Source organism: Bombyx mori, chromosome 25 (genome assembly GCF_030269925.1).
Source record: "Bombyx mori chromosome 25, ASM3026992v2".
NCBI classification, from domain to species: domain Eukaryota; kingdom Metazoa; phylum Arthropoda; class Insecta; order Lepidoptera; family Bombycidae; genus Bombyx; species Bombyx mori.
In genome coordinates, this window is record NC_085131.1 from 5,415,337 (window position 1) to 5,432,636 (window position 17,300).

Here is a 17,300-nt window from a genome sequence, read left to right on the forward strand (position 1 = left end):
ACCCTTATTTTTTATTTGCTAATTAAAAACTAAATTTTTTTGCAAGAATTTTGTTTTTATTTTGTCATGACTTAGTATAAAAAAATCCATATTACTCTGAAATTTTCACCCCTCCACGATCAACCCCTATATTTTATTTGTTAATTATAAATTTTAAATTTTTTGGCAAGATTTTATTTTTTATTTTGTCATGACTTAAAATTAAAAAAATATATATTACTCTCAATTTTCACTCTTATACGATCAACCCCTATTTTTCCATCCCGATTTTTATTTTTTATTTTCTATGCACAGATCCGCAATAAGGTTGCAAGATGGCAATCAAATATTATAATTGTAGTATGATAAATTCTTATTCAGAGTTTATAATTTCAAGTTCCTTTAATTATGATTTTTTTTTAATTCAATTTGATTTCCTGCCCTCGCCGGTCGACTACTGATCAACTATCAAATGATCAGTTATCCCCGCCAGGTGTCACCACTCATCCAGCAAACATCACGTAGTAGGGATGAGGACGAAGCCGGTCTCCTGTCTTACTCAGTATACATTTTTTCAGCCATGTTTCTTTGGTTTTATTTGTGTATCAATAGTATGTTCAGTAGGTCTGAGAATCGGCTACTATCTATATTTCATACCCCTAAGTGATAAGGGTTGTTCACCCCAAACATTTTTTTTTTATAATTTTTTTTTTGGTTATAATGAGGTATAGTCCCCAGCACGTAACTTGGCAAGAGTCGCTAGATGCGCAGAAGTCATTTTTTAGGTCTCTTTGGTTGTCAAGCGGGACGCGGGGAAAGACGTAGCACCGTTCCGAGCGCACGATTGGTGAGTCAGTCGACTCTCCCCTCCCGCACCGCGTCCACGTTCCGTTCGCTCCCGGTTACACATGTGCCTACTAAAGTTGTAGGAAGTTTGTTTATATTGAGTTTTTGTTACGAGTTGTTACTATTATTTTAAATTTAGTTTTTGTTACGAGTGTTATTGTTTTAAATTTGTTTGCAATGCCAGGACCAAATACCAATGACCATAATTATAGTCGATTCGGTCACTGAGCATTTTATTATTTACGCCAGTGACGACAGCGACTCTTCGTTATGTCGACGATGAGGAGCCAACTCCTTCCACCAGCTCAGGTCCTACCATAAATTTAATCCAAGGGGTAGCACTATTAGAAAATGATAGTGACGACGGCGACATATTTTTTAATATTAAGTATATTTTGTTAAATAAACTTTTTAACTTTTAATTGTATTTTATTTATAACACCTAATACACTTCACGAATTCCTCTCTTTTCTTTAACTTTCTTCTAAACACACAGGCTTAAAAATAAATTATGGCAAATAAAAAATTTAATAAAATAACATTAACATAATAATATATTATATGCGGGCAATAAAAGTGACCATTTTTTGTTGCAATGTACACTATGCGCGACATTACCCCCACTGCACCAAAACCTTGCCAACTTACGTGCCGCTTACTATATTATGTGGTTGAATGAGGTTTTTGAGAATTTTATATATTAGACTAGAATTTCCCTAGAAATCTTATTTAAGGCAACACAACGTTTGCCGGGTCAGCTAGTTAGTTAATAAATTTGTACAAAACTATCCGCCAATAGTTTAGTTTCTTACACTTTGAAAAAAAAAATAGCGGGTCTATTATCGTGTGTTACGTTTATCAATAGCTCCATGCCTATCCATTTGTCCGACTCTCCTGTGACCTTATACGTGCGTAAGCGTCATATTTTTATTAATTTACTGTTAAAAACGTTCGTTCAAGTTTCCACAGGAGCTGTCATCGAGAAGATAAAGAAATGGAAATAGTATAGTCACTCTTAAGGCCGTGCACAAGTCTTCATAGGATAAATCTTTTCTAAATTTTTCTTTAATACTTATTATCTAATTTTATAATTGTGATTTTAAATTACGGTAATACTCTTAAATACTTTTACTGGTGGTAGGACCTCTTGTGAGTCCGCACGAGTAGGTACCACCGCCCTGCCTATTTCCGCCGTGAAGCAGTAATGCGTTTCTGTTTGAAGGGTGGGGCAGCCGTTGTAACTATACTGAGACCTTAGAACTTGTGTCTCAAGTTGTGTGCTGCATTTACGTTGTAGATGTCTATGGGCTCCAGTAACCAATTAACACCAGGTGGGCTGAGGTCGCCCACTCATCATAACATAAAAAAAATCTTCAATAACCGGTCATCGTTCTCGTCGAACCCGTCGCTTGCGACGAAGGGCTCGACGAGTAAATTAACCCTCAGACACAGCCCACTGAGTTTCTCGCCGGATCTTCTCAGTGGGTCGCGTTTTCGATCCGGTGGTAGATTCTGCGAAGCACGGCTCTTGCTAGGGTTCGTGTTAGCAACGTCATCAGACTTGAACCCCGTGAGCTCACCTACTAGTTAAGGCGACGCTGATATAGCCTCTCAAGTCTATCAGCTTAGGTAGGAATAAAAAAATAAAAAAAACTTCAATAAAAGTAATAGAACAAGTTTTTTTTTTGTTCTTACTCAATAATTCAATAATAACTCACTCATTAATAGTATAAAACCTAACCAAACAAGCTTCTACATCAAATCACATAAATAGAAAGTGAACAAAGGAAAAGAAGAAAGATTTATAAATTTAAGTTTACAAGCAAAACATACATATATGTAACCACCTATGTATATGTCAGCGTTAAGCCAGGATTTACACACATAAGTTCTTTTACAATGAAAATACAATACAATTCTATAAAACTTTAACATTACTATTGTTTACAACAAAAAGCCACGCCTGAGTTATTCAGTGGTTTTTACACAATTAGCCATTTTGTGTTGGTTATAGCAACTACAACTTCTTTTATACAAACAAATGTAATTACTGCGAAACAATTCACAAAACATAGCTTAATATTCAAAATACATATTTTAGTGATTTTACATGACTCACATTTAATTTATTTTACATGAATTACTTTTAAGTAATATTAACTAACATTGTTATTATCCAGCCTAATAATAGATGGCGCCAACAACATCATTGCATAACAATTACAATACTTAATTAAATTATTAGTACTGTTAATTATAATATAAATTATTATTAATATTTATGCTTTATTCATATTTAATCATTTATACAGTCATTTGTGTTTTTAAACAATAATATAAACATTAAACATCTTCTGAACATTTTCACATCAAAACAGTGTCTGCTAATTATTAAATATGGTAGAATAACAGTTTTGTTGCTAATAATAAATAATCTGGTTGGAAAATTCAAAGCAACAGAGACGCCATAGAAAAGGAATTTCAGTTCAAAAATTTTAATGAAGCTTTTGGATTCATGACCAGGGTCGCGCTGCTAGCTGAGAAAATGGATCATCATCCTGAGTGGTTCAATGTATACAACAAGTTGCAAGTACGTTCGAAATGTTTAACTAAATCGTTATTTCCACGTACTCTTGGTACATACTAGGCTTATTTTTATATTTCGAAGCGAGTGTTAATCATCTCAAAAAATAAAAACTGATACTAATAACCTAGGAAAGGGGAATAAAATGCAAATAATACTCAAAACATGGATGAACTTAATCAAAGCATACCTAGTTGCACTTCATATACACTATATTACTGTGAATAAACTATACACCATTTTAAAATAATAACGAGCATGTATTCTGCTTCCGGTTCCTAATCATACATACTTGACTAAAAACCCAACGTGAAGTGTTAACGTGAATTATTTAAGCCTAAAAACAAGAAAAATCCGTTTAAGTTTAATAATGACAATCTCTAACAGAAAATCAACATAAAATATTATCATCTAAATGGAAAAATCCCAATTTGTAATTATAGTTTTGTTGAAAAATAAACATACCTAGTAAATTGATATTATCTATTAAGGACGAGAAAAATCTGATTATTTTATAAGTCTGCTAAAGTTTACGAAAAACCGTTCTATATTGAGATTTATCAGATTTTATGTTGCACATACCTAACTGCTATCGTAAACTTCAGATAGAAAATATTTTTGGCTGACTCAGTGATGGTGTAGTTAGCACCTCGGACTGTTGCGCCGGGAGTCGTGGATTGGATTCCCCCACCGGGCAAACATTCGTGTGATGAACAAGTTTGTTTGCCCTTTGTCTGGGTCATTATTATTGTTTTGTGTATATATAAAGGTTTTTCAACAAGGACGGGTCGATGTTGAAATTAAATAAAACAAGCTGTATGTGAGATATTAAAGAATTTATTTATTTATTTGAATGGCCCAATTATGCCATTATTTATGAGATATGACATCGGCTAAATGTCCACTGCGGCTTAGAACGGTGGCACGAATCCGAGAGGTCAAATTTTTTATTACTCTACTGCATAGATCCGGCTGAATTTTAGCGATGGCTTGCGTTATGTTTTCTTTTAAGGGCATCGGTTGATTGCGGATTATTGGCATAGACCTGCGACTTGAGAAAACCTCACAAGAAAAGGTCTAGCGGGGTCAAATCGCATGATCTCGGTGGCCAATTCACGTCACCTCTGCGAGAGATAATCCTACTCTCGAACCGTTCATGCAGAATAGCCACTGTGTCGCTCGCTGTGTGGCACGCAGCGCCGTCTTGTTGGAACCACGTGTTATCCACATCCATATTGTTCAATTCAGGCCAAAAGAAACTGTTAATCATTGATCTGCAGCGCTCGCCGTTGACAGTAATGCCCTCGCCATCATCGTTTTCGAAGAAGTACGGACCGATGACGCCGCTGGCCCAAAATTCGCACCAAACAGTAACTTTTTGTGGATGTATTACCACCTGGTGAACCTCATGTGGGTTGTGGTCCTCCCATATACGGCAATTTTGCTTATTAACAAAACCATTCATCCAAAAGTGCGCTTCGTCGCTAAAGATGATTTTTCGGCCAAAATCGGGGTCCTCTTCCAAACGTTCTGTAGCCCAGTCAGCGAACAAACGGCGTTGTCTATGGTCATTCACTTTAAGCTCCTGGGTCAGTTGGGTCTTGTACGGGTGTAGGCTTAAGTCCTGATGCAAAATTCGCCAACTTAAAGTCTGCGAAAGGCCGAGTTCTTGTGCACGGCGAGAAATCGACTGCCTCGGAGTCTCCTGCATACTCTCACGGACAGCAGCGATATTCTCGGCCGATCTGGCGTTCCTTTGACGTAAGAGTGTTGGTTGGTTGTTTACCGAACCAGTCGTCTCGAATTTGGTCACCAAACGTTGGAGAGTCGACTTTGAAGGGCCACCGCGTCTGCCGTAAAATAGACGTAATGCGCGCAACGTTTGTACTAATGAACACTCATTTTGATAATAAAATTTTATCATCTGGACGTGCTGCTCAATCGTGTAACTTGCCATGGTGATTTGGCATCAGTAACAGAAGAATTAACAGCGCATCTGACAGATGCCACCAAAACAACATGGCCGCCACAAACTGTCAACATCGACCTGCCCTATTTGAAAGACCCTTTATATTTAAACGTGTATACGTATGCATGTCGGTCTTCGGTAACACAAAGAATCCCAGAAAATCCGTGACCGTGCGCGATTAGTTCCCAGTTATTGTTATTATTAATTCTGAATTGATTTGGGGGAAAATGGTCGTTCCATTCCGTGCGGGCCTATAATTTAACTTACCTATTACTTGGGTTAGAAATTAGAGATCCGTGTAGGAAAATAAAATGGTGTACAGCTACTACGGTGTAAAATAAGGAAACTTCTCAATTCCTTAGTGGTGCCAAGGGCGGATCCAGGGGGTGGGTCATGGGGGTCATGACCCCCCCCTGAGCTGGTTCCAGGACCTAGGTGGACCACATATTGAACATAATGATTTTAGGACCACGGTTATGGAATTAAATAATCTGCCTCATTCCGGGCGTGATAGTGCTTCTCTGGATGTCTTCAAGAGAAGATGACAATATGTACGTGTTTATGTACAAGTTATTATGTGTTAAGTTTTTCAAGTGTACAATAAAGAATAAATATTTTTAAGTGCAGTATTTACGTACATTAATAAAATACCTATTTTTAACTTGTATCTATTGTTATCAAAATTAAATTATAAGTTCTTGACTTGACCATGACTATGTGACCCCCTCCTGGCACCAAAGTTGGATCCGCCCTTGAGTGGTGCTAGGACCTCTTGTGAGTCCGCGCGGGTGGGTACCACCACCCTGCCTGTTTCTGCCGTGAAGCAGTAATGCGTTTCGGTTTGAAGGGTGGGGCAGCCGTTTTAATTATACTTGAGACCTTAGAACTTATATCTCAAGGTGGGTGGCGCATTTACGTTGTGGGTGTTTATGGGCTCCAGTAACCACTTGGGTTACTGGAGTAACCACCAGTAAACACCAGTTGGGCTGTGAGCTCATTCACCAATCAAAGCAAGAAAAAAAAGCAACGTGCTCTACAAGTGATGTAAATACTATGTATGTACATTTGTTGTGTTATTAAAATGCCTGTAATGCATGTCTTGTTTTAGGTGACACTTTCTTCACATGACGTAAATGGATTGAGCAAAAGGGATATCAAAATGGCCAGTTTTATGGATAAAAATTATAATTAAAACATTTTTTTTTTGTATTATACAGTGGTGTGATAATATTTATTAAAGAGTTAAAATGTAATTTGGATAAAAGCGTTGTTGTAATGTTTAAAAAAATTAATAAAAATGTTTTCTTTATGCAGATTACATTTAATTTTACTTCATTAAAATAGTCCCATGGAGAAACGTGATATACATAAATTATGTCCAAGTTTAATGTATTTGTTAAGGCTAATCGTTACATAATGTATAATTTACACAAATGAAACTAAAATATCAAAATTACCGTTAACCTTTGTTGTTATCAGATGAATATTGAATTTATTACATCCGAAATGAAAACAATGCGATAATAAAAATATGAGTAATTGTTAAAAGAAAAAGATAGTTATTGAAAATAATAAAATTTGTTTAGAATCTCAGCTTTACGTAGCGACTCGACCGTAGCACGGGCACATTCTTTTGTCATTAAAAGGTTCAGTCTCGAACTCGGAGGAGTAAGGATACGCCCTCTCTATTATCCTTTTCAGTTCTAAGGCATGTTCTAGATTTCTAGTTTCACAAACTAATTTGATCTGTAAATGTGAATGAAATAAAACATATATTCCAATAAACCTTCAGCGACCTCAAGCTTAAATCATCTCTTGTGTTTGTAAGTCGTCCTGGAAATATGAGTGGAAATCGTACGGTCATTTGGCCCCATACTAAGACACCCTGTACTGTGGGAACGGGAGATTGGTACCTATACATATTTATTATAATAATATACGTTTAAATATATGTTTATTGCATAACGTAAATGGCGCCACCGAGACACTTAAGACACGAATCAACTTGAGATACGAGGAAACGAACTGCTAATTTGCTAAAAAAATATTGCTCAGATAAAACTACATTATGGCTGGCTATCCCAACTTTCAAACAGGAATGCAAGACTGATTTGCAGTAGAAAAGGACAGGGCAGTGCTTAAAATGGGATTAACGCATTTGCGCAATTACTGGTGATAGGACCTCTTTTGAGTGTGACCTATTTGTGCCGTGAAGCAGTAATGCGTTTCGATTTGAAGGGTGGGGCAGCCGTTGTAACTATACTTGAGACCTTAGAACTTATATCTCAGGGTGCGTGGCGCATTTACGTTGTGGATGTCTATGGGCTCCAGTAACCACTTAACACCAGGTGGGCTGTGAGCTCGTCCAACCATAGGATTAAAAAAAAATTATGTGGCGGGTTTCAGTGTTTTTTTTTTTTTTTTTTTTATTGCTTAGATGGATGGACGAGCTCACAGCCCACCTGATGTTAAGTGGTTACTGGAGCCCATAGACATCTACAACGTAAATGCGCCACCCACCTCGAGATATAAGTTCTAAGGTCTCAGTATAGTTACAACGGCTACCCCACCCTTCGAACCGAAACGCATTACTGCTTCACGGCGGAAATAGGCGGGGTGGTGGTACCTACCCGTGCAGACTCCCAAGAGGTCCTACCACCAGTAAAGGCCAGTAAGTGTTAGGCATCATTGACATAGAAATTTACTCTCAAGCGCTAGATGAATATACGTGCATCTTAAATCCAGGTTTTACATTTAGTGTAAATGTTTAGAGGGCTGATAGAGAGATAGAGATACATTTTATTTATTGTTTGATTCTAAATACCATTGTTCAAAAATTTGTTTATGTAACTTTAAGAGTTCTACAATCTCGATATATACCTAAATTTTCCACCTAAATTTATATATAACCTTATTGCCAATAGTTTCTGCGTAAAATTATCGGACACATGGAAGATAAAAGGGTTACTTCATTAATTTGGATACGGAACCCTAAATATAAATACCTCGATGGTATAGTCGCTGCCTTCCACCCAAATTCGATCTTGGAACTGATGAACCACGTTATACCCTCCGTTGGCTATTAGCGATAGCAATTGACTGTAAGCTTTTGGATCATCTTTAACGCCAACCTGTGACAGCAAGACATCTGACAGAAATGACAATGCAAAACTACTTTTTTAAAAGTTATTGATGGTATCAAATATCTCAAAATTATACAAAATAATAATTTATTTCATAGCTGATGGCTTTCCGTTTAAGCCTTCAATAATGCTTAGTACCTGTCGCAATGGTGACACAAGGTCATAAGCACAAACCAGTATATAATAATAATAATAATAATAAGCCTTTATTGCTGTTAAAAAATTTACAATGCTTATATCTAAATATTATATATATATATTTTAATGCTAGGAAACAGCTTGTCTCTCGACATAGGCCTCCTCTAATGTTTTCCACAAGGTCCTGTCCTTTGACTTTCTCAGCCACTCTCCGCCAGCTATTCTTTTGAAATCATCTTCCCATCTTTGATTTTTTCTGCCTTTACTTCTATGGCCATCTCTTGGGTACCATTCCGTTACATTCTTTGTCCACTTTTCTTGTGTCTCTCTTAACATATGTCCTGCCCATCTCCACTTTTGCATTTTATGTACCTTTTCGACGCTTTTTAATTTTGTTATATTTTTTACGTATGTTAGTCTAATTTTATCTTTTCTCTTAATTCCAGTGATACTTCTTTCTATATTGTTCTGACATATGTTTATTTTATTTAATTGTTTTTTTGTCAATGCCCATGTCTGGCATCCATAGATCAGGCATGGTAGAATGCACGTATTGTATACTTTTCGTTTGTCTTTCATAGGCATATCTTTATTTTTCATTATTTCACTGAGGGACCAGTATCTCTTCCAAGTATTGGCTATTCTCCGATCGATCTCTTTTTGCATAGTGTCACTTGGCGATATTAACTGCCCCAGGTAAACATACTCTTCTACATATTCGATTTTTTCATTGTTAACGGTGATATTATAGGTCTTCGTAGAATTGATCATAATTTTGGTCTTAGCGGTATTCATCGATAGCCCTGCTTTTGCACTTTGATCTGACAGTTCTTGTAGCATATGCTGCAGTTTTTCCGGGCATTCAGAAAAGAGGACCAGATCGTCCGCAAATCTTAAATGGTTGAGATTTTCACCGTTTATGTTAATGCCATTTTTTTCCCAATTTATATGCCGGAATATGTTCTCCAAAACAGCTGTAAATAGCTTAGGCGATATAGGGTCTCCTTGACGAACCCCTCGTTCTATTGGGAATTGTCTACCAGTTTTTTCAAGCCGCACTTGTGCTACACTTCCACAATATATGTTTTGAAGAATTTTTATGAATTTGGCCTCCACTCCTTGACTCTGTAGTGCTTGCCAAATAAATGAATGTTCTAGAGAATCGAAGGCTTTATTAAAATCAACGAATCCTATATAAAAGGATTTATTGTATTCTTTGTATTTTTGTATGATTTGTCTTACAACGTGTATGTGATCTATCGTTGAAAATTTGCTTCTAAAGCCGGCTTGTTCCTTTGGTTGGTTTTCATCAAGTGTAGTTGTAATTCGCGAGAGTATAATTTTAGAAAATACTTTATACACAAACCAGTATAACCATATTATATTTGGGCGTCCAAGTTGAAAACCAATTGGAACAATTGACGTTTTTTAAAACTGTGTCAATTAATTCTAGTTTTGTAAGTCTGTTTAAGCTATCGATGCTACGTTAGCGACGTGTTTTTGTTCATGATCTCTGTCTAGTACTCTAAGTAACAATAGTTAATTGATCGAAGTTTAAAGCCTATGTTTGAGACAGAGTGTAATAATTTTTGACACCTTTAATGCCTAGATTCGCTTCATATTCATTTAATATTTAAAATTTTATACCATTCAATATGTAACTCTACAGAAGAAGACATGAATTTTTATAGGAACTGCTATAGTAAATTTTAAGTCTTACGCTAAATCTGACTAGCCTTCCAATTACAGATAGTCCTCTTTGTAAGGACCGTATCAGAGAAGTGTAATCAATATTGCCCCCGCTGAGAATGGCGACCACACTGAAAATATTGAAAAAAGTGTACGATTATCTTGTATTTCCTTTTAAAATTAGCATTAACACATTGGCCATGATAAATCACTTATTTAGTAATTATTAAAATAATTTCCATATGAGATTTTCTTTGGATTCTGCGAGTCGTTGATAGAATTAAAACTGTTTTAAAGAATATAATCTCTATAATATATAATTCGACGCTTGAAAGGCAAACGTGACTAAGCGACAATAACTGCTTTGTACCTACATAAATGATAGGCAATAACAATATTCGATGCGCAAAAATATATATATTTCTAGGTCTATTAAAATCATTTCAATCTTACAGCTAGATTCGTTAAAATATTTTATAATTTTTTTCAGGTATTTCAACTTTAAATTAATCTACTGTCGTTTCACGTTTGCCTTTCAAGCGTCGATATACTCGTAAAGAATTTAATCTTGCGTTTTTTATTGTCATTATTTTATCTCGGACGTTTCGAATAATTTCCAGTTTTTGAGGTCACGTATGACCCTGTATTACTGTAATAGATCCGAGGTTAAATCGTCAAAAGTAATTTGAAAATTTCCATTTTGGTTCCTTTTTCGATAATTTTGCGAATATAAAATCGAAAAATAGTTCGTATAGGTAGGTCAAGGGCGGATCCAGCTTTGGCACCAGGAGGGGGTCACATAGTCAAATTTAGATGCGTTCGTTCTCAAACGTATGCCATTATACAAAGTAATTATATTATATTAAATTAATTAAATATTAAAGGTATGTAGTTACATAAAATCTGTATGGTGACAAAATATATAAATAAAATCATTATATTCAATTAGTGGTCCACCTAAGTCCTGGAACCAGCTCAGGGGGTGGTCATGACCCCCATGACCCCCCCCCTGGATCCGCCATTGAGGTAGGTATAATGTTATTCGTGGCTTTGTTTGTTCACGTTTTGTTAGTTCGAACGTATGCGATTACGTTGTAACTTCGCTAATATATTTTGTAATTTGTGGTTCTCAAACATCCTAAACGAGCTTGTGTATGTCATCAGCTATACATTGTCAGAATTTCTATATATATAAAAATGAATTGCTGTTCGTTAGTCTCGCTAAAACTCGAGAACGGCTGAACAGATTCGGCTAATTTTGGTCTTGAATTATTTGTGGAAGTCCAGAGAAGGTTTAAAAGGTAGATAAATATGAAAATGCTCGGTATTAAATAAAAATAACAATTTTGTATTTCCTTTGATGTGTCCCTCGTCGGACGGATTTATTTTGAGGAACTACGAAGTCTGCCGGGTCAGTTAGTTTATTAATATAATATACAATTTAACCAATCGATTAGATATAAGTAGGTACTAACTACTTTGTTTTGAGCTCAGGAACGAGATTCCCAAGAATCGCAGCGAGCGGACAAGCTCCTGCTCCTTCTATTACAAATCTTTCTTTCTCAATTAAATGCAGAATTGATCGAGCTATCCAGTCCTGGTTTACCAATAGCTTAAATGCAAAAAAAAAAAACGTTATTAAAACAGCGTTTTGATAGACGAGGTCAGTGCACTTGATGTTCAGCCCTAGGTCATCGCACATAGGATACCATAAGCTAATAACAAAAATAATAATAGTGATCTTACCGTATGAGCTCATAAACCTCAACACAGTTATATTTTGCAAGAATTTTACTGATCAGGCATATAGTTTTTTTTTAAGTTAACACAATTCTGAACCTTATTGACCTACCATTTTGTCTACCAGAGTTTTTGCAGTATGGAATGCATTGACACCGACATTTGGCACAGATATTGCATCTGCCATATTATCTTGCATTGGCACTTGTATCGGCTTGTCCATTTCCAAAGATTTAAAGAAAGCCGGTATGTTTTCTGATTGCACTCCCTACGGATTTTATTGTGTTAATCATTTATAAGCAATAACTCAAATGTCATCATAAAAGACTTGGTTATAATAGTCATTTCAAAGTTAAAGTGAATTTTATACACACTATTATTTAACGGGCTCTTACGATTATTTTTATAGTTCACGATTTCTCGATATTTTGATGTCCTAGAAATGTGACAATTGTGGTAAGGCCCCATTAAACCACAGCGTGCCAAAGCCACAAAAGCTTAAAAGAATCATGTGAATTTGTAAATAACTGAGAATTAACTAACATAAACTAGGCAATTTGGTTTAATATGTTTGATAACGGCGGCAACTGCCGCGATCAGACCACCGCTGCCGACTGGAACAATAACTGCTTCAACAAGCGGAATTTGTTCCAAAATTTCCAGTGCTAATGTACCGTAACCCATAAGGATGTGAGGATGGTCGCGTCTATGAAATAATAAACAAATAATACAATTAATTGTACAGAGAATATAAATGTATAGTTAATTAATATTATAAAGCTGAAGAGTATGTTTGTTTGAATGCGCTAATCTCAGGAACTATTGGTCAGATTTAAAAAAAAATTCAGTGTTAGTTACTCCATTCATTGAGGAAGGCTATAACATCACGGTAAGACCAATACAAGTGGAGCACCAATGAAGAATGTTTCAAAATAGGGGTTTAAATGGCTCCTTAATACTGTATAATACAAAAATATTTTCACTTTCTACGTAAATGAAGGGGGGGTAAAATTTTGCGTTATGCCAAAGTAACTATTCCACGCGGACGGAGTTGTGGGCAAAAGTAGTTAATATAACTTATTTGGGATCAACAAATAATTAGACGTTAGATCTTCTACAAAACCAAATCCTTAATACAAATAGTGACAGAAACTACGAGTATTAGGTAAGTAGTAGGTACACAGGGCGTATTTGAATCGTTTTCGAAGCCGAAAAGTAAATAATCTACTGGTCGGAGATATCGCCGATCTGTTACTATACTTACTGAAATCATTTTGGTTTTACTAAAATTAGGTATATTCAGAGTGTCTGTCAATAAAGTCGAAGAAATTGGCAATCGCTCGTTCGCCACAAATTGGCTCGCCTTCCACGACCGCAAATTCTGGACGCGTAAAATGTTGACCCTCTTTAGGGAATAAAATTACAGTTATTTCTGAATACTCGAATTCATAAAATAATTGCTATTTTAGCATATGTTAAACAAATCCATTTTAGTGGACGCAAGACAAGTTAGTAGCACCAGATAGCCTGCTGATATAGGTACTTAAAACTTCTCTAACAGTTTTCTTCGCCATTATCATGCTAGAATCTTAATCACGAAATAGTTTAGAGGTTGTCTAAAAAAATGTAAAATTGTTTTACGCGTTAATATACGTAAGTCCTTTATCTTTCGCCAACGATCTCGCAAATCTTTGAGATTCCGTCAAGTTGCTTCCTTCTAGGATAACTTTTGCGCCGAGACTGTAACAGTTTTGCAGTTTACATATGGGAATTGTCACAGGCACCACGACAATCACTGGAATGCCGAGCTTGGCGCCGTAGTGACATATACCAATGGCGTCATTGCCTATTGAAGCTATCACGACGCCGATCTTCTTTTTATCTAATGGTAACAGTTGCAAAACGTTTAGTGAACCCCTCTCTTTAAAACTGAAATAAAATGGTTTTTTTTTGTTAACGAGATCAAAAATGGTAAATAATTCAAATTAAGTTCGAAAACATAGTATATATGTGTAACACTAATTGATTAGGTACCTTCCCGTTATCTGCATTGACTCAATCTTGTAATATAATTTCATAGTAAATTCACGTTGGTGATGAGATGGCTGAAAAAAGTCAAAAAAAGCTATGAAAAATAAATGTAGGTATGTGTTTGTAGTTTTACGAGTATAATCTTTCTAGAAACTACTTTAATATCATTTCTATGCACATATATATATTTAAATAGTTCCAGTTTGGTCTATGGGACATTCGTAACATAAGATAAATAAGGTACAATATTTAATATGTTTACCAATAGGCCCCGAAGCATTTAACACTAGTAGGGCCGTGATTTGCTAACTATGCAAAAAATAATAATGGATATTCAACTTTATTCCTTGAGCTTGTGAACTAAATTAGCCTTTAAATAGTCAAGGCACTTACCATACATGGGGTTTTTGTAATAAACGGACTTAAACGTTCCAATGCATCTTTTACTTCATCATATTTGATTGGTCTAGGATTCTCCGGGTCACAGAATTCATCAAAATCTTCCTGATTGTGTATTAGGATGGAAACAATCAGGTATATAATGTTGAAAATAGGATTAACGTATTATTATGTATGTAAGACAAATAAAGGTACATATACTCACGTGCCGGCGAGACATAACGATACTGGTCAAAGGGTGAGGAAATCAATCTGTAGGATTTTGTTAAAACATGAAATTTTTTTTCGTAATAAAAATCTAATGTAACATTACAATGACGTTTACCTTGTAAACAATTTAAACATTGTGGTTTGTCGCTAATGACAATACCTTTTATGTATAGAAAGAAGATTATTACGGGATCTCTGCATAAAATACTTCGCAGAGAGACGCACATTCAACGATGCGATTATATCGCTGTTCAAATCCCGGCACGGGAATTTTTTTCTAATCAAATACGTTCTTACCTCGAGCTCACGAATGACTTATGCACATACGTACAAGGCTCACTCTACTTTCAGGTACAAACTAAGACCTGAAGTAAATTTGGAAGCCGTCGCAGAGGCACTACCCGACAAGTGCACCGGCGCTGACTTACTGCAGGTTGTCTCTACTGCACGGTCAGCGGCCGTGAGAGCACTCGTTGCTAAGCTACACAATGGTACGAACTAAATAAGTATTAATTTTTTTATTCAAAAGAAAATTCAAGAATTAACTAATTAAATTATTTTTTAACAAAAGTATGACATCTATTCCACCAATAATCATAACCCAAACTAAGACTTATTAAATGACACTAACAGTATTTTATGTTAAAAGAGTATCAGAAACTCGAATCAAAAGAATAGGTAACATTAATATCATAAAATTTCAATTTTATTTCTCACTCATTATGGTAGAGGTGTCATGATTGAAAAGGTTAGATTTAGTGTATTTAGGCGATACTCTATTTTTAAAGATAGAGACTCACTATAAATTGTATAATTGTACAATAAATTAAAACTTAAACCATTTAAAACCGTTCTACCTTCTTAAATGATTTTAACAATATAGCCAATACCTACAATACCTAAATATATAATATGAATTCATAAATAATGTATATTATTAATTATTTTCAGGAACGTTAAAGGAAAGCGAACTGAGTCCCGACTCCATCGTTATAGGGGTAAGTGAACTATGGGAGGGCGTTGTATCATTCCGGCCCTCGGTCACAGACGATGAACTGTCGCATTACGAAGCGATGGAGTCACAAATGTAAAATAAACAGTTTTCTAGTCTACTGGTCTTGTTATTAATATATGTATTTTGTTTTATTTTTGCGTTTTTGTTCTCTTATTGGGCGTTATCTTTATTGCGTGTGGTGGGCGCCTAAGAATACCCCCAACCCAAACTTAGCTCATGGGTGTCGTAGAAGGCGACTAAGAGCCAAAGCCAGACCAAAGCATGATGCAAGCAATATGGGCACAAATCAAAGGACACGCCACTCGAAACAGTACCCGTCCTCCTTTTACGGCAAACAAGATGTTAGATATAGTGAAATATACATGTGCCGAAGTAAGCGTAGAACACTGGGAAAAAATTGTGAGAAGAACCAAAAACATTATAGCGTTGGATTGGGAAATTCATGCGGCATTCGATAATATAGAAGTACAGAAACTTATAATAAATTTTGGGGAGAGCTCATCGAATGATAGTGACGATTTATCAGATTTTGATTAAAATAAATAATATAATTACTATAATTAATTATATAATCAACATAATATAATTACATCTTATAATGAAAAGTAATATTAGTTAATAAATTTGTACAAAACTATCCGCCAATAGTTTAGTTTCTTACACTTTGAAAAAAAAAATAGCGGGTCTATTATCGTGTGTTACGTTTATCAATAGCTCCATGCCTATCCATTTGTCCGACTCTCCTGTGACCTTATACGTGCGTAAGCGTCATATTTTTATTAATTTACTGTTAAAAACGTTCGTTCAAGTTTCCACAGGAGCTGTCATCGAGAAGATAAAGAAATGGAAATAGTATAGTCACTCTTAAGGCCGTGCACAAGTCTTCATAGGATAAATCTTTTCTAAATTTTTCTTTAATACTTATTATCTAATTTTATAATTGTGATTTTAAATTACGGTAATACTCTTAAATACTTTTACTGGTGGTAGGACCTCTTGTGAGTCCGCACGAGTAGGTACCACCGCCCTGCCTATTTCCGCCGTGAAGCAGTAATGCGTTTCTGTTTGAAGGGTGGGGCAGCCGTTGTAACTATACTGAGACCTTAGAACTTGTGTCTCAAGTTGTGTGCTGCATTTACGTTGTAGATGTCTATGGGCTCCAGTAACCAATTAACACCAGGTGGGCTGAGGTCGCCCACTCATCATAACATAAAAAAAATCTTCAATAACCGGTCATCGTTCTCGTCGAACCCGTCGCTTGCGACGAAGGGCTCGACGAGTAAATTAACCCTCAGACACAGCCCACTGAGTTTCTCGCCGGATCTTCTCAGTGGGTCGCGTTTTCGATCCGGTGGTAGATTCTGCGAAGCACGGCTCTTGCTAGGGTTCGTGTTAGCAACGTCATCAGACTTGAACCCCGTGAGCTCACCTACTAGTTAAGGCGACGCTGATATAGCCTCTCAAGTCTATCAGCTTAGGTAGGAATAAAAAAATAAAAAAAACTTCAATAAAAGTAATAGAACAAGTTTTTTTTTTGTTCTTACTCAATAATTCAAT

At 35.8% G+C, this 17,300-nt stretch overlaps 4 protein-coding genes across 5 annotated transcripts in view; 2 read left to right on the top strand and 2 right to left on the bottom strand.

Annotated features, from left to right (window-relative positions):
• Nucleotides 1-4,472: 4,472 nt before the first annotated feature.
• Nucleotides 4,473-5,366, bottom strand: LOC134201453 (uncharacterized). The gene has a single exon (XM_062676221.1). It carries the CDS (start codon nt 5,364-5,366, stop codon nt 4,473-4,475), a length of 894 nt encoding a protein of 297 aa, XP_062532205.1.
• A 938-nt stretch (nt 5,367-6,304) lies between these two features.
• On the bottom strand, nt 6,305-14,843 carry LOC101744012 (L-threonine ammonia-lyase). The gene is made up of 10 exons (XM_038020356.2): nt 14,724-14,843; nt 14,513-14,623; nt 14,123-14,193; nt 13,730-14,017; nt 12,632-12,794; nt 12,201-12,356; nt 11,824-11,960; nt 10,380-10,479; nt 8,384-8,509; nt 6,305-7,124 (listed from the first exon to the last, which is right to left on the bottom strand). The coding sequence occupies exons 1-10, from the start codon at nt 14,736-14,738 to the stop codon at nt 6,975-6,977; spliced, it is 1,317 nt and encodes a 438-aa protein (XP_037876284.1). The 5' UTR covers nt 14,739-14,843; the 3' UTR covers nt 6,305-6,974.
• LOC101741242 (L-threonine ammonia-lyase) overlaps nt 14,765-17,300 on the top strand; it is a 66,989-nt gene continuing 64,453 nt past the window's right edge. The window contains exon 1 of one of the 2 annotated variants that reach the window (XM_062676077.1): nt 14,765-14,819. The gene's annotated coding sequence lies outside the window, so the exon portion shown is untranslated. The other variant, XM_012688982.3, reaches the window with a different exon arrangement.
• LOC119630553 (uncharacterized) lies at nt 14,943-15,874 on the top strand. Its single transcript, XM_038020357.2, has 2 exons — nt 14,943-15,219; nt 15,680-15,874. Exons 1-2 carry the CDS (start codon nt 15,039-15,041, stop codon nt 15,817-15,819), a joined length of 321 nt encoding a protein of 106 aa, XP_037876285.1. The 5' UTR covers nt 14,943-15,038; the 3' UTR covers nt 15,820-15,874.

What these genes read in the sequence shown, in the direction of transcription:
- LOC134201453 (XM_062676221.1), bottom strand. Translation starts at nt 5,366, where the DNA reads ATGGCAAGTTACACGATTGAGCAGCACGTCCAGATGATAAAATTTTAT.
- LOC101744012 (XM_038020356.2), bottom strand. An exon ending in GGACTTACGTATATTAACGC is followed by an intron (nt 12,795 to 13,729) that starts GTAAAACAATTT and finishes ATTATTTCATAG; the next exon opens with ACGCGACCATCCTCACATCC. An exon ending in GAAGGCTAGTCAGATTTAGC is followed by an intron (nt 8,510 to 10,379) that starts GTAAGACTTAAA and finishes TTGCTGTCACAG; the next exon opens with GTTGGCGTTAAAGATGATCC.
- LOC119630553 (XM_038020357.2), top strand. Translation starts at nt 15,039, where the DNA reads ATGACTTATGCACATACGTACAAGGCTCACTCTACTTTCAGGTACAAA. An exon ending in CGTTGCTAAGCTACACAATG is followed by an intron (nt 15,220 to 15,679) that starts GTACGAACTAAA and finishes AATTATTTTCAG; the next exon opens with GAACGTTAAAGGAAAGCGAA.